Genomic DNA, 17283 nt, shown 5'->3' with positions numbered 1-17283 from the left:
TGTGTTGAGGCACATCCACGGAGCTTGGTATAGCATGGCCGGGCAGGCTTGTGGCCTGTGCCAGGCAGCCTATGTGTGCCAGAGGCAGCCCTGTCCCTGTGTGGTCAAACACCGCCATGTTCACACATCAGAGCATGCTTACGGAAGAGCACCGCCTGATACGGGGGTGAGCTGCAGCAGGCCGGTGTGGGACCAGCTGTGACTTGGTCTGGTAGCTTCAGCCTAGCCTGGTCTTCTCAAGGCATTCAGGGTGGGCAAGCCCATTGGGGTCTCCTCACTAGGATCTGGGGTCCCAACAGACATTCACACATTTTTTTTTTAATTGGCATTTATTTTATGTATTTGTGTATGAGAGTCCACACTCCATGGCATTCATGTGGAGGTCAGAAGACAACTTGCCGGAACCAGTTCTCTCTTTCCATGTGGGTCCTAAGGATCAAACTCAGATTGTCAGGCTCAGTAGCAAGTGCCTTTACCTGTTGAGCTGTCTCACTAATCCCAATGATTCACAACTAGCATGTTGCTCTACTCTACCTCACAGACCAGAGTCAGGGGCTAGCCATGTGAGAAGAGCCAGTGTCTATTTCCTGGCCTGTTTGCGCGGTCCTTTTGGGCTAGTTTTGAGACAAACAGACGGGGCAGGCCTGGTCTGTCATTCTAATTAGCGGATGGAGAGAAAGGCACAAACAGACCTGCCTGTGCTTGTAGCAAAATACCAGGCAGCTGGACTGCCCTGTGGTTATTCTAGAGAACGGTCCACACAACATGGAGGCTGGGGTTCCAGAGCAGCCTCGGCCTGGAAGGTCCCCCAGTCTGGAGGCTCAACAGGTCACAGAATGGGGAGCAGGGTTTTCAGCAGAGCCCACATTGAACTCATGCAGGAATGGTCTGGGAGGGACTCCTGATTCTAAAAATGGAAGTCCCATGTCCCAGCAGAACAGGGCAGGGAGTTGAGCCATGCCTCCCTGGCTACACAAAGGTGTCACCAGTAGCTGCTGAGACCTGAGGCCAGTGGATGACCATGTGTGGACATTCTACCCAGAGCTGGGTGCTCAGTCCTGCCGGGCGGGGCCAGCATCCACCAGGCACACAAGTCACTAAAGGACCTATGCAGTGACAGCAGTCTGGCTCCTGAAGACCACGGCAGCTTTGTGCAGAGAGCATGGGCCGTGCAAAGACACTGTGGTTAATGAGTGGGACCCGCCCACAGAAGGGGAGATGGCAGCCAGGCTGGAGTATAGGCAGTGGGGAGAGACAGGGGCTTGGTCACAAAGGGTCTTAGCCATGGTGGGGATTTTAGATCTTGTTCCCAAAATGGTGAAGCTCTGCAGAGGAGTATTTTAAATGGGAAAAATATATTGTCTGATTTAAGGTGGGTTTTTTTGTGTATGTGTATATACATACCTGCATACAATTAAGAGTGAATTCAGGGGAGATCCCACATCAGGTCTCTGTGGGTCCTAGCAAGGCTTGGAGGGGAATTCTGAGTCCTAGGTGAACATACAAGTTTTTTCTCTGTCTTGGTCTCCAGAACCATGCTGGTTGCAGGGTCGGGGGGAACACCTGCAGGGCAGTTCCTGGAGAATGGCACCCAAATGTTTTCTGTTTTCCTTGGCACTTAGGCCTTTCTCAATTGCTAGCTTGAATCAGCTTCTCCCAGAGTTCTGTAAGCCACTCTACACACTTGCCTTTGTGGAGATGCCCAGCTGGGCTCATAGAGGGAGGCCTCAGGCCACAGGGGCAGAATCCCTAGGTTCCTGAAAGCTCCAGAAGGAAGGAAGCTGCTGTCCCTCCCTCATGGGCCACTGACCCTCATCTTCCCCTTCAGTGGGAACATCTTGTGTATATCATACAGGTATGTCCTGCTGCATGCTCCAGGCAGGACACCTAAGACTGTCCTCCTAACACACACATAAAGGCAGGGTGCACATGGCAATATCTACATTTGTGCATTACATTTCCAGAATGCAGCAGGCTCCTTGAGGTGCAGGAGCTTTCTCTCAAGCTCACAGGCTTCCAGGCCCGGCCCTGTGCCTGGTCCCTCTGAAAATAACTTTTCCTCACCAGCCTGGGTGTGTTGAGGCTGTGGCCAACACCAACATTGCAAGTGAGGATGGCAAGGCCACCAAGGGAATTCTGCTAGACCCTTTGTGGGTTCAGGATACTGGGACACATCTCACCCGGGGTCTGGGTCCCCCTAGCCCCACTCTGCATGGTTCCCCTCATTTTAGCTGGGAGCAGTGATCACTGTCATCAAGGCAAGGTGCTTCTGGAACCATCTTTTTGGGGTTTTTTTGTTTTGTTTTGTTTTGTTTTTTTGGTTTTTCGAGACAGGGTTTCTCTGTGTAGTTTTGGTACCTGTCCTGGATCTCACTCTGTAGCCCAGGCTGGCCTCGAACTCACAGAGATCCGCCTGGCTCTGCCTCCCGAGTGCTGGGATTAAAGGTGTGCGCCACCGCCGCCCGGCAGGAACCATCTTCTTGAAGTGTGCTTGGCGGGCAGCACATCGGATGGCGCTTAGGCAACACTCGTAGGTGACTTATTGCAAGGTAATGAGACGATTTAATTCGATTCAAGTTCTCTGCTCATGATTGTTTCCATCAGGAAGAAGTTGTATTGCTTATCACGTTAGCAACAAGGAAGGAAATGGTCGTAATAAACACCGGCAGGGCGTTTTCATAATTGCCCATCTGAGAAACGGCTTCTGCAAGCGTGCATCTGAGGAGGGTGTGTGCCGTCTCCACGGGTAGAGGTGACACAGTGGCGCCTCCATTCATCCAGAGAAAGAGAGGCTCCCAGGAGCCAGGGGGAGTGCAGTCCATGTCTGTGTCCATCACTTCCCACAGGTGACACGGCTCTGGCTTCCAGCAGCATCCTTGCTTGACTGGCACTGAAAGCCTACGTGGCACCTGGCATGAGACTTAGTGGCCCAGAAGAAAGATAGCTTTACCAATCATGCGGCAATAAGCAAGCAGGATGTTAGAGGACGGCATCTTATGTGGATAAGGCCAAGAGGACCCCCCCCTACTTTGGTGGCAAGTGACAAATGATGAGGAACCCCTCCTGTCCACCAGCAGGCTTCTAAGCCTTCCCCTGGACCAGGCTATTCTGCCCCTGCCCACCTGCAGATAGGCCCTCTGTGCCAATCTACAGCCAGCTCTACCTCCATGAGCTGGGCCGACTGCCCATACCGGCAGCAAGAGGGCCTGGCTGGCATCACGGCCGGCTGAGCTGGGACACCTGTTAAGTCCTGGCCTGTGCCCCAGCACCTCCCTACCCCCCACAGAGGAGCTGACAGCATCCTGCATGGCCCCATCCTTCCTGATTGGCAGAGTTCAGAAATTTCTAGGGCATCCGCTGTCACCGCTGCTCCCTGGGGACACGTCTTTCTAATAGTGCCCCAGTTCTTGCACAGCCGGCCACCGGGACACCATCACAGGAGCGGGGGGGGGGGGGGGGGGGGGGGGGAGGATGCCACTCTCAGCCTTCCATTCCCTGTACTGGAAGCGCTTCCGGAAGATGATCAGAGCAGTCCCACCTCCCCACGGCCCACCCCACTACTAGTGAATGTTCCCAGTGTGCCCACGGGCCTTACTCAGCACACCTTTTGGCCATTGGAGTTGTCTAAAATAAGTTTTCCCTTGAACCCGTTCAGCTGAGTCACTGTGGCCACTGCCTGGCGGTGCCCTCACACGCTTCTTAGCAACCAACAGCACTTGAGGATTCTCCTGAGGTGAGAAAAATCTAACTTACAAGTGATTTTCACACCTGAAGGAATGATGTTTACAGATACCAGATTTTACAAGAAATGGAGTTGACCCCAGGTGAGATTCCAGAGACACTTAATCAAACGGCAGGCTGGCTTCCATGTTGCTGCTTAAACCCTGTGGATTTGAGAGGCGTGGAATTTGTTTCCCAGCTTGCAAATAGGCTTGAGAGTTGAAGCCAAAGGCTGGGGACAGATGGAGTCCCCACTCATCTGCATGACTGTGGATACCACCCTGTCACTTGATGGTGGCCTCCACACCTGCATAGGCTCAGCTGCCTGTAGTCCATCCCCAGTAGGATCTGTGAAGTCCCTTTCTGCAGGCCTCTATCTGCACTGGTGTGGGGCGGCTTCCTGATGTCTGGGTCCCTGTAACACCCGGCTCTTGCATGGGACCTGCCTGGTTTCAGCTTCCACTGTGATCCCTTGTCGAGCCATAGATCTTGATGGGTCCTCTGTCACACTCATGGGCCACTCCCAACACACAAATGAACATCCACAGCCTCCAGGGAGCTGAATTGGGCCCAGGGAGGGTTGTGTAGGGAAGAGTCGCCGGCTTTCACCCCAGGACTAAGTAGGAATTCCAGCCACTTGTGTGTGTCAACTCCACTGAGGAGAAGAAACAGCTCAACTGCTTATCTATCATCTCTGCCTTCCTGGGTGACTGACACAAGGGACCAGCTGGAACTGTCACAGATTCCAGCATCTTGCTGCCCAGGTGCCAACATTGGCTATGCATGTGCAGGTGGAGCCCAGCATCCCTGGACACCCCTGGGATCCCTGGGATCCCTGCTCTGCAGCCCCCCTCATGCCTCACAGCCACAGCCATCCACTCCTGGGCATTCTGTGCCTCTGTCTTCTCTATGAGGAGATCGTCTGCACCTCATGGCACCACCTCCTCTGATGTCAACTGGGCAGTTTTCCGTGACTGCCCAAATCCATTTGTCTTCCTAACTCCACCAGCCAGATCCAGAGGTCAAAGACATGGGCAGCCCTGGCCCTACTTCCAGCCCCCGAAGAGGGGAGGGTTCCTGGACCCCTTCTGGTCCCTCTTGTTGGACTGCAATTCTTTCATAGCTAGTGGCTGCATCCCTCCAGACCCCATTCAGCCTCCGTAGCTTCTCCCTGATGTCTTTGAACCTCCAACTCCCTCTGCTTCTTTCTGGTAAGGATGCGAATGAGCATTGGTCTCATGGGCTCCTAAACTCAGAATGCCCATCTCTAGAAAGGCCCTGCTTCCAAGGAGCCAGGGACCAGGAAGTAAGGGGGTGGGGTGGGGTAAGGGGTAGGGGGTGTGCCATTCAATAATCTCCATAAGTCCAGATTGAGCTATTCCCTCCAAGATGCCAAACATTCAGTAGGCTATCCGCTGACACTTAGTAAGTGTTCACTGCAAATGCCTGAGTTAATATACTAATGTGGCAGCTTCACATGGGGCCCTAGCTACCTCTGACCTGAGGCTCGAACCCCATCACAGCTGATCAAAGCAACTTGATTGATAGGGTTGTCGTCCCTCAAGGACCCCAAGAGAGGCCCAAGTCCACATCCACAACCCCGTGTTCAGGATCAATCTGCCCACGGTGGTCCTGTCTCTAAAAGACTGGCTTACAACCACGTGGGACACCTCTTGGTTAGTCTCCTCAACCAAGGCCTGACTGCCTGTGGCTCCGAGTTTGCCCTCCTGTAGGAACAGCTGCATTGAAAGGAGCTATCAAAGCCAGCTGTGGGTGTCTGCGGCCTTCCCTGGCCTAGCATGCTGCCCCACATGAGGAAGGCATCCCCCTGGGCCACTCTAAACACTTGGAAGCCGGACGTGACAGTGAGAAGTGTCACCTTGACGGGGTCCAGAGTCACTTAGGAGACTGGCCTCTGGGCATGCCTGTAGAAGTTTCTAAACTGGGTTAACCGAGGGGAAGACCCATGTTGAATGTGGGGGGCACCATCCCAAGGGCTGGGGTCCCAGACTAAGTGAAAAGGAGGAAGTGCACTGAGCACCAGCATTTATCTGTGTCTGTATTCCATACTGTGGGTGCAATGTGACCGGCCGCCTCACGCTCCTGACTCCGTGCTTTCCCTGCCATGATGGACGGCACCCTTGAACTGTGAGCCGAGTGGACCCTTCCCTGCTTAAGTTGTTCCTGTCAGGTGTGATGGCACGGCAGCAGGAAAGTGTGACACCAGGGGTGATGGTTCACGTCTGTAACCCCAGCAACTCGGAGGCTGACATGGGGGGTCACCAAGAGTGCAAGGCCAGCCTGGGCTACAAAGTGAAACCTTGCCTTCAAAAACTGAAAAATAAATAAATGCCTCTGTGGCTTGGCGGACACCACAAACCCCTTCAGGCATGCCATGGTGGGTGAGGTCCTTCAGTCCACTCTGTGGTAGACCTCAAGACCCCCCAGCACTCCACCTGGACTTGGTCAGTTGACACAAGGTGGGTCAGGGGGATGGGAGCAAACAAGGCTGCCTTCTGCATGGGGTTCCTAGAGGTCAGTGTGTTTCCTGTAGAAACAGCTCTTTCATGCTCCATGGCAACCAATGGACCGGGCCCTACCTTTATGTGAACTGGGAAAGGAATCTGGCCCCTCCTCAAGGTTCTGCCATATGTCCACATGGCCATAAATGCATACATGACCACATATATGAACTGTGGGCGGTGTTCTCTAACATGTACTGTGCACAACCCCTGTAGCTGTACGTAGCAGAGCTGTATACCCCCTCTTGCCCCATACCTGCCTGCTGAGGGTAGATGTCGACATAGGAGGGTACATTTGGGGTACTCTGTGCAGAAAACAAATCTGGAGAGCATGCTGATGGCTTGTATTTGTGTCCAGTCAACAAATACTGGGATTTTTAAAGTAGGGAACTTTGTTTCCTGGAATACCCACGGCGAATGCTTTATACATCTGGTTAGGGATGGGTGAGGGAACAGGGCTCCAGCAGCAGCCTGAGTGGGGTCACCCAGAAGCAGTGTGCAGGATATGGGAGCTTCAGATATGTCCCAGTGAAATGTGGGCAGTGGTCTTTGGGTCGAATCTGGAGGGTAGATACGCTGGGTCAGCCAGGCAGGGGCTGCCAGGGCCTTAGGCAGCGTTAGCTCTGCTTCTGGGAAAGTGCCAGGGGCAGCCAGCGAGACTGAGTCATGCTCACCCAGGATCAGGGCACTGTTCATCAGGAGGAAGGGGCTGCTGAGACAGAGCCCAGGATGGCCCTCCCTCTGCACTCATCCCCAGCATCTCCCACCCAGCTCCCCTCTGCCACGAGTTGCATCCCTGCCTCGGGTTCTACCAGCCCCTGAGCATTTGGGGTGATCTGCAACAACAGCGCACTGTCTCTCGGGAGATTGAGCCCCTGGGAAGAAGGGAGCATTTGCTCCTGGGTCACAGAAAAAGAGGAAGAGTACATGAAAGCTTGAGGGCAGGACCCCCAGCACTGGCTCTGCCCACAGCCGTGTGTCTGTCGGTAGAAACTCACTGTCCGCTTCTAAGTCTTAATCCGCTCTCTTCAGGTGGTGGATGTCTGGAGTTAGGGTTTAGGCCCAAGGTCTGTTGGTGGGTAAGGGTGGTGGGCGTATGGTGGGGCTTAGCTCCTGAGAAACATCACAGAGAGAAGGAACTGGAAGCCGTCTTCCAAGAATGGGAGGCTCAGGGGAAGACACACAGGGCTGCCACAGCATGAAGCAGCTGGGAAGGTCTTAAAAGATCAGAATCTGGGAGAAGGCTGTGGCCTGGGGTTGCAGAAGAAGGTCAGTAATCCTGCTGATGCCTCTAACAGTGGCCTTTAAAACTGAAAACAATCCTGTGTGTTACAGCTGACTGCCCACCAGGGGCCGCCCTGAGAGTGCAGGGTCTCAAGGGGTATGCAGCACCCTCCTTCTGCCCCCCCCCCCCTGATCGTACCGTGGTTGTGATTCTCATTCTATAGAGCAAGATCTGAGGCTTAAAAGGTCAGGGTGACCTTGGGCTCAGCGTCACACTTCGCTTTGAACCAAGCTCAGTGGCACCCCTGCCCCCACAAGCAGTCAGGAAGAGACAGCCAGTGTCCAGTCAGTACCGTTGGCCTGAGGAGGACCCTGTGACTGTGGTGTGAGGAAGTGTCTGGGTGCACTCAGGTTCTGCTGGCTGATGGAATGCGTTCTGGGAGCCCACCATGGCTTCTGCCCTGAGCCAGGCCAAAGCCAGTGCTGTTGGTCACCTGTGTCCAGGGGGACCTGCAGACATTGTGTTTGAGACCCTCAAGTCAGGGCAGCCGGCCAGCAGATGCTAAAGCACCTGGAGAGAAGTGGGGTGTGCTGGACAGCAAAGGCTCAGAGAGACCCCTGTGACCAAGAAGGCTCCTAAGGGGGCCACAGGGTTTCTACTGTCTGGCCACTGAGGGAGCCCCGGAGCCAAGCAGGCGGCTTCCCTTTGGAAAGTTGGAGGAGAAAGGGTATATAGTCAAAAAGGGTCTCCAGTAAGAGACCTGCGTCTATATTCCAGGTATCGAGGGCGGGCACAAAACTGTGGAAATGGAAGGGTCTGGCACAAGCTCGCTTTGCCTGCGTCCTGTAAGGTCCCTGAATCCGCAGCAACAAGTCCCGCCCCACCCCAGCTCTCCTCCCAACCGGTCATGTGACGGCAGGAACTGGCTACCAGCCAGGCCTTCTCCAGTTACTGACCATACTTGAAAGGGGTTCCCTGGGGCCTTGTCACTAACCCACACTACCGTGGGTACTGTGGCATCCAACCACAGCAGCCCCAAGTGATTGTGGGCTGTCCTCACAGCCTGTTGATACGGGAAGCAGAGGACCGAAGGGCCTGTTGCTTCCTGCAGGCCAGCCCATGACTTGCCCGTCCATGGGCTCTCATCACCCTGGTGGGACCTGACGGTGCAGGGGCCTCTGAGAACTGAGTAAAAGGAGTCTCACACACCTGTGCCCAGGATCCAAGAGGCTGGCAGGATGTCTCAGCAGACAGAGCAAGGTTTGAGGTTAGCTTCTTCTCAGCCACCTTCTCAGACTCCTGTAACTAGTCATCCTGCTTAGACCATTGTGTCACCATCCAGCCTGAGTCACTGCCCAGCCCTTGTTGCCTTCCCCACAGCCAATGGCCAGAACACAGAGCGCCCCCCACCCTGGGGCATTACTCAGCGTGACCCTGTGATGGGTAACTCCTGCGTCCCCAACATCATCAGTCTCACCCACCCAATGGGAACCTTGAAAAGTCACTGCTCTCTTCTTACCTGCTACCCAGTGTGTCTAACCGGGCACATGCTCTAACCACTGGCCACATGAACCCAAGGCAGCTTTAATAGGGCTGACCCAAAATTACAAACTTTACTCAGACATTGTGAAGGTTCTTTTGCCATATTTTTTTTCCTTGTGGCTTTACTGCGTGGTTCTTACTCTGTAACTGGTAATGTCAACATAGTGTCACAATGACAAAAGGTTGGACTGGCCTGCTAGGCCGGTTAGAAGGGGCTGCCCTGCTCCTCCAGTGCCAAGGTGCCCTGTCCTAGTTGGCTGCTATCTGCAGGCCAGACTCTAGGTTCTGTGCTTTCTGTAGACCACAAGCCAAAGAGAACTGACAGTCACCGCGGTGGGACTCAGAGCCCAGCCTTGCTCTTCACTCCCTCCTTCATCTGTGGCTCGGGGCTTTGCTGCTCCTTCTGTTGGGGTTTCTGGCCACCGCCGCCATCCTATGTCCTCACACCTCCCACTGGGGCTCTAGAGAAGAAAGCCCTCTCCCTCCTTCTCCAGGTCCCAACCCCCAGACTTCCTGCCTTCTGACTTACTTCCGGGGGGCGGGGGTAATGGCTGAGTCTGAGATGCAGACAGCCCTGTCTCCTGCCCTTCAGCGGCCGGCCGCCAAAAAGGCCAGTGAGGACCACAGTTGGTGGCTCTTGAGCCATTTAGGCAGCATCTTCCTGTCCTGTGTGCCCTGCATGCACCTCTAGGTGGACAGAGTTCTATTAGTGTTGGTGAAGGCGGCTTTGGCCGGAACAGCAAAGTTGGGGCTTTTTAGTCTGTTTCCTTTAAAATTGGAAATGCTATACAAAGAGGTGAGCCCTGTGGTTTTCAGTCCTTGCAGTGGGGACACGGCTGGCCTTTTTGTCCTCAGCAAGGCATCTTCCCCAGGAGGGAGCTGCTGCCCTTCTTGGCTCTGATGGGACTGAAATGGCCTGAGCCCCTCACTCTCTTCCCCTCAGCCTTGGCCTCTGTGGCCCGGAGAGACACAGAGCTGGCAGCTCCCCCTCCCGCCGGCCACCAGCCCAGCCTGCAGATCCTCTGCGCGCGGGATGACGCCCAGGCAGCCGTGCCGGTCGCACTGTGGGCTCATCAGATGACTGTGGGGGCTCCTGCTGCACACCACATTCCCTAGGACGGGGGAGAGGGAGGGAGGGGGCGCTGGCTGCAAAGCTCAGGTCTCTGCGTCCCCAGTGCCTGCTGCTGGCTCGTGCACAGAACAAGCGGAGAGAACCTGATCTCCTCTTTAAAGCCCCTTCAAGAAATAGCAAAGCAAAGCAGCTCTCTTGGTTATTCCTCCGGCTGATTTCCTCTGCTTCCCTGGAAGATGCGTCTGGCCGAGAGAGGCCTGGGGACCTCCTTCACCACGCTGCTGCCTCTGCCGCCGCCACCACCACCCGGGCCACTTACTTTCTTTGCTCTGGGCGGTGGTGTCCTGGCCAGCCCCCAGGTTCCTTGAGCTGGGCCCCCTGCTCCCCAGCGGCCTGGGCAGCCCCTCCAGCATCCATGACTCCTTCCCCCGGCTGGCTCCCGCGCCCGCCGCCCCCCTCCACATCCCACTGTGCCCCGCTCGCCCATCCTGCTACCCCCCCACCCCCAGCTCCTCCTGCACCGAGCTGCTGCCCAGGCTCCTCCATGCTGCCTGGATCCGAGCTGGGTGATTAATTGGCTGTGATGATGAGCGTCCCCGGCGGTGGAGCAGCCACCGTGATGATGACCGGTTACAATAATGGTCGCTATCCCCGGAATTCTCTCTACAGTGACTGCATTATTGAGGATAAGACGGTGGTCCTGCAGAAGAAGGATAACGAAGGCTTTGGATTTGTGCTCCGAGGGGCAAAAGGTAAGCGTTCCGGGATCCCTTCCTGTGGTGTGTGTGTGTGTGTGTGTGTGTGTGTGTGTGTGTGTGTGTGTGTGTTGCACACATGCTTGTATGGAGAACCTTCCCTAGCTTGGAAATAAGCATGAAACAAGCATTTTCCTGGGGGCACTTGGTTGCTAGACAACGATGCTCTTTAACATTCTGCCTTCCTCAGAAAACATCTAGGCTTCCTGCAGGCATGTTTTTAATTTTCCATCTACAGTACTGCTCCAAATGAGCTGCTCTCTCTCTCCTTCCCTCCCCCCACCTTTTTCTCTCAGTCCTGGGGAGACCCTGCAGCTTGGGCTTCAGTTCAGTCACAGTGTTGTTGCCGGCTCTCAAAGCTCCTGGTCTCAGATACCCAGAATGGCCCAGCCCAAGTTTGAGGTACCCGGAAGCTGGCCTGTGCTGAGGACGGGTTTCAGCTCCAAGGGTGGCAGGTGTCCAGATACTCACCTCTAAGGTGACTTTGCAAAGGCAAGGAGAAAAACAGGTCCCCTCTGCCATAGACTAAGCTGGCAGTGCACACACACCCTGTGGCCTGGGAATGGGAGGCTCTGGGACACAGCCCAAAGCAGTGCCCCGTGCTCGCCCCTAGCGTGGGGCTTCCCTTCCCAACTACAGCAAAAAATGGCATCAGCTCTCTCAAAAAGAGGCATCTGCCTGAGGCAGGTGGGGGTCAGCCATGTGGCAGTTGTACCTGTGCGGGAGGCCTCCTTCCCTGGCTAGCCTGCCCACCTGTCATAGGCTCTGGCCGCCCACGGCAATCCATCCAAAAAGAGAAGAGCAGAGCCTTCTCCACCCCCAGGGTGCAAGTCCATGCCTGTGTGATGTGCCTTCCCCTCCCCCAACCCGGGCATCACACCTTCCCACCCGTCCACCCCCGGCCTCTCAGGAGGACCAAGAAAGTCCCTCAGCAGCCCCGTGGGCCCCAGAAGCCCAGCCTTGTTCTACCGAGAGGCGTGCTGGTCATGTGATGGTCACAGAAACCAGGTCCCCCCTGGAGAGACTTCAGAGCAGATTCCAAGTCAGCAGCCACCCACTGGGTCAACATTGTGCTCTGTCCTGTTCCAAGTTGAATCCCCTGGGTTGCGAGTCTGTCTAGCTGTGAAATTGGCAGGCGGTTTCAGTATGGTCTTTCCCTAGCTCTGTGTGGTAGAGGAAGGAACTTTTCCATTTTTAGAACTGAAAATGTTTAGTCATTGATACTTTTAAAGAAAATGACAGGCGTGTAGACATGTACCGCAGAGTACTTTATTCCATGATTTCAGCAGAGAGGCCAAGAGGCATGATGGAGTACTGGCATGCACCTGGCTCTGTGGCTTCCATGAGTGCTGGTGTGCCTGTGAGTAATGGGCCCCTCTCTGGGGAGAGCTAGACCAGGACCACTGCTTCCCAATGGGGAATGCAGTGACTGCCTTCCTCCCAGGGTCCCATGCGCAGGTAGGATGACCAACTTGGAAAACATCCTCCAGACTCACAACACAGTATTTCTTTGTCTTCCTAGCTGATACCCCCATTGAGGAGTTCACACCTACACCGGCATTCCCAGCCCTGCAGTACCTGGAGTCCGTGGATGAAGGTGGGGTGGCATGGCAAGCCGGACTAAGGACCGGGGACTTCTTGATTGAGGTAGGGCACAGGTGTTTAATATCATGCTGCTTGGGGAGAGCGCCGACTCTCACGTGGGAGAGGGTTGTGGTTCTGAACACAACCACTAGGATGGTGGATGACTTGGGCCATGTGGCTTGTAGTCTCTGAGTGTCCTCACCCCCTGTGAATGCTGTTTCCTCTGTCCCTGATGTTGGAGACTCTTCATAGTTCTTTGGGAGGATAAAGCATACATGAAACTTGGCCACTGGTCTTCAAGAGGAAAATGGAGATGTTTTCATGATGCTGAGGTCACGCACAAATCTGTGTTATCTGTGACTCTATAAATAGGAGAGTTCTTGCCCACTCCTGTGTCCTAAGGGCAAGTCACCAAGCCTTTGTGTGGTATTGGCTAGCATGAGGTGTGTTGTGGGTAGCTAAGAGTTGGTTGGTCTGTGTTCATTGCATGATTGATGGTCTTTAAGGACCACAGAGCATGGGGCAAGAGGCAAGGCAAGGAAAGGGGCTGGAGTGGGCAGAGAGGACTCTGCGATGTCCAGAAGTTTTGAAAACTGACTTTGGTTCATACCCAGAAGCGGGATGACGTCTGATCATTTGAGGAACTTCCTCGTGTGCAAGCATCGGTGCCTGTGAGTTTCACCTGTAGTTGTATGTGCCAGTGAGATAGTTGAACCCCGGTGCTTCAGGGCATCCTGCCTGTTTGCGGGTGTAGGTGTTGCTTTTGATCTTACTGTGCGAGAGAACTTGTTACTCTTTGGAAGCAGGGTGAATGAAAGAACATGCACTAGGTTGGAAAGACAGCATTTTTTAGTGATCTGATGGACCCAAATGGGCCTCGTCAGGAGTTTTCCTTTCCCCGTGTTCATGCTGAGTCTTGCCTCAAGTGTGTCAGAACTCACAAGCAGGTGGAGATAATGAACAGGTGCACCTCACCAGCCAATGGTGTCTCCACCTCCTGGGTGACCTCCACGCACATCTGTGCTGTAAAAGAGGACACCCTCGCCTGTCCCAGGTGACATGGCCCTTGAAGCCTTTACTCTGTGTTGCACTTCAGCTGCCTGTGGTAGTTTCTATCTGTGGAATTGTTCCTGTCTCTCTGGAGTTTGTCCACACTGGTAAGGGGGTGACAGGAATGGAGAGAGAGGAGAAAGTAACTGTTAGGACGGGAGGCAGGTAAGGAGTCATGTGTGGTTCTCATACCATTATTGAAAGGCACTTTAAACTAGTCTTGACCTCCCAGAGCCTAGTTTGAGTGAGGCCCGAGCTGATCCAGGTTCCCGTGTGTTGGAGCAGTTGGAATCTCTTCCAGAATGGAGAAGCTGGAGCTGGCTGCAACTCCTTGAGTTCATGGGGTTTGTAACCCTCCTGGAAATGCAGACTAGGTTGAATCATCTTCTGTAGGATGCGGTTGTGACGCAAACCCTCTTCCTGTGTGTGAGAGACACTAGAGACAGAGGGGGCGTGGCCTGGGTTGGGGCTCTGAGTGCTGTGTGGGTGGCCCTGTGATGGCAGAGAGGGGGCTCCAGGAGATTGAGATGGGTTTCAATAATAAATGAGGGCTGCAGATGTCCGCGTACCCCCTGATGTTCAGTTCATTTGACTGTTTCCATGATAAACTAGTCAATAAAAGAAGCCTGGGCCTCTGAGGTGGAAGCGCCTGGGGCAGCACTTTTTTCTGGGGATGCCCTGAATACCACCCCCACAATTTTCTCTCTTCATAGCACTTGCTTTGACTTTTTAAAAACCTCTGATAAACAAATCTCTTTGCCTTTTGGGAACAGGAATTTTGTTCTGGTGGCTTCTTAATCCAGGATTTTAGGTTTGTCTGGCTTAGCCCCCAAGGCCTGGTAGGTCTGTGTGTGAGTCTGTGATTTTGTGCATGGCCTATGGAAGGACTTAGCATGTCATGGTCCCACAAGGCTGCTTATCAGAGTCAGGTACTGATGACGGGGCTGTGGGGTGCAGAGGGGTGGGGAACAGCCTCCTCCTCTTCTACTTCCCAGGCTGCCTGGGGCGGAACTGAGAATTTCTTGTTAGGTGCCTGGATTTAAGTCTATCCCTCCCCCATGTGTTGTTTCCTTGGCTGCTGGCTTTTGCCACTGGGATATTAAAATCATTTATAAGCCCTTACACAGGCGTGTGCTTCCCAGGGGACAGCTTCTCTGTATTTTCAGTGGATGGCTTTCCATCTTGGAGGGATTGTTTTTAAAAAGCTTTATATGTTCCCTTATGAGTCTGTGTGGGGTGAAGCTGTTCCCGCGAGCACCCTATGAAGCCTGGGTTGTCTGTGGGCAAAGCTACCCTAAGTACCGGTGTGTGGCCCTCATCCTCTATGTTCCCCTTGGCAAGCCTTCCCTCTGCTGCCTGAGAGAATCTGCAGAGTATGTCAGACTTCGTGTTTTCTCTCTAAAATTTTATGCTGTGGTTTGAACCTCTGGACTGGGGGCAGGGCAGAGGACCTTTTGAAGTGAGGGCCGACTTTTAACATCTCAAGTATCCACAGAGCTCCACTACTCCTTCTCCAGCTCAGTCAGATTGCCCTGACATTGTCATCGTGCCTGGGGCTGAAGCCCACAGTGAAGGACTTCCTGTTGCACAGGATTTTCTCTGGTCTCTACCTTATAGAATTTCTTTCTCTCCTGATAAAGTGTTAGGGGGAGGGTTGTTTTGTTTTGTTTTGTTTTCCTGTTGTTTTGATAACTATACTTCTCCCCAAAACAATCATAAGGTTTGAGTAAAGCACTGTCAACCTTTTTAAATCTTTTAATATTTACACACACACACACACACACACATACACACACACACTCACACACATACACACTCACCATAGTGCGCATGTGGAGGTTAGAACTTACAGGGGTCAGTTGTCTCCTTCCACCATGTAGGTTCCAGAGATCAACTCAGGTTCTCAGATTTAGTAGCAACTGCTCTTACTTCCTGAGCCTTCCCAGCCCCATCAATAAGCTGTCTTGAAGTCAGGGATGGAAAAAAAAGACCCCCAGGGTCAACATGAGAACTTATCTCTCTTAAAGAGATCATCTCAGCTCAGAGTGAGGGTGTGTATGAGCTCCATGCATGAGAGCATTCCACCACAGTGTCTGTATGCCCACACACTCATCCGTCACTGGACACAGACAGGCCCCCAATGGACCAAGGTTGGAAGATACTCTGGCTTCTTGTAGAAAGTGGTCCAGGGCTGATGGAGAACTCACTCAGCTCTTCTGGGATATAAGAACAGCTCTCCATGCTTACACTACACAGTAAAGGCTTTGCCATGGCTGTTAGACTTAATCACTTAGGAAATCATGACAAGGAGAAACATCTGGACGTGCTTAGTATAAAGTATAAGGCTTTGTTTTTGTTTTTGTTTTTAAGCCTTTTCTGTCCATGATGGTAGAGTTTGTGGAAACAGAGCCCTGTGCTAGAGCACCAATGGTGGTGTCTCCAAGTTTTCCTCCTTAAAAGACATGACAGCCAGCCTAGAGACAATGGCCAGGAAGGTGTTCAGAGGACATGGAGTGCCTGGGGAAATGCTCTTTCTGTGCAGGTTGGGTGAGAGGTTGGAAACTCCAGCAGCCAAGAAAGCCGTGGAAAGATGTGCATGGCTGGCCCAAGGATGAGCAGGAGAGGAGAAACGGGCTGTCACTGTGGTGTCCTGCAGGCTGGTAGGCTCATCATCCTCTGAGACTTGGCTGGCATTGCAGTCACCAAAAATGCCTGTTCATGACACAAGGCCTGGTCCCAGTCCCGGCCTGCTAGGCCAGAACCACAAGTGGGAGTTTGGGCACAGCGCGTTTTAAATGCTGTGCAAGGGGCCAGGGAGATGGGGCCATCAGGAGGGTGCTGGGCAAACATATGAACCTGAGTTCAGATCCCCAACACCTATGTAAAAAATGGGGTGCAGAGGCATGCATCTAATCCCAGCACTGGGGAGTTGGAGACAGTAGAATCCCAGGGCTCACTGGCCAGTTGGTCTAGACAAATCAGAAAGCCCCAGGCTCAGTGAAAGACTGTCTGGAAAAACAATGTGGGAACTACCAGAGAAATACATTCAGCATCAACCTCTGACCTCTACACGCATGCTCCTACACATGTCCATACACATGAGATAGAAAGCTGCAGCCATACCACGAGAGCAGATGAGACAGTGGCCCTCTAGCTTAGGCAGAGTGGGTGCTTGAGGCTCTTACCTTGGCTTGCTTGCCAATCTCCTTTGCACATGTAGAAGCGGAAGTGTCCTTAGGGCCAAGGTGGCGTTTTCCCCACAGGCTCCAGACTTGAAAACAAGTTTTATTTCTTGATCTGAAATACCCCATATCTTATAAGTAGCCCTTAAGCCAACTTATCAGGAAAAAAAACAAACAGCAAGCAAACAGTGTCTGCTGCAAGTGCCAACCAAGGCCCGTGTCCTTATATACTGCCATTAAGGTGCAGCAGTCTGTCATGCCCGTCCTGCTCTAGTGTGTACAGAATTTTTAGAATGGCCTCTGCAGTCATCGTTGTGTTGTAGATGAGGAAAGTAAGGTGTGGAGAACTTGGGTAACTTCCCACAGTCACAGTTCGATTCTGTGAGCCTCTCAACTCTGCCCAGGCTGCCTGACTTGGTGCCCTTCACTTCCTAGAACTGAGACCCACACACTCGGCTTTCCACCTGTGCATAGGGCAGGAAGCGAGGCAAAGAGCATAGCATCTGTTTTGTTTTGTTTTCAAATTAGCAACCGCTTTTTAGAACCATCATACCTGTTGCTAGTGACGACACATCCGTATTGTTAGAGCAAAGCACAGAGTGCTGGGAATTCTGGGGAGGTCAACATGACA

General features: G+C 53.4%; 1 protein-coding gene across 1 annotated transcript in view; it reads left to right on the top strand.

Moving 5' to 3' along the window:
• LOC131903476 (SH3 and multiple ankyrin repeat domains protein 2-like) overlaps positions 1 to 17283 on the top strand; it is a 398315-nt gene that overhangs the window by 261517 nt on the left and 119515 nt on the right. Inside the window, exons 14-15 of the mRNA XM_059254102.1 lie at positions 10751 to 10833; positions 12359 to 12483. Of these exons, the coding sequence (XP_059110085.1) occupies positions 10751 to 10833; positions 12359 to 12483 (208 nt within the window). The remainder of the gene's footprint in view (positions 1 to 10750; positions 10834 to 12358; positions 12484 to 17283) is intronic.

Source organism: Peromyscus eremicus, chromosome 1 (assembly GCF_949786415.1).
Source record: "Peromyscus eremicus chromosome 1, PerEre_H2_v1, whole genome shotgun sequence".
NCBI classification, from domain to species: Eukaryota; Metazoa; Chordata; class Mammalia; order Rodentia; family Cricetidae; genus Peromyscus; species Peromyscus eremicus.
Note: the sequence above shows the minus strand (reverse complement) of the source record. Positions and strands in the feature narration are given on the sequence as shown.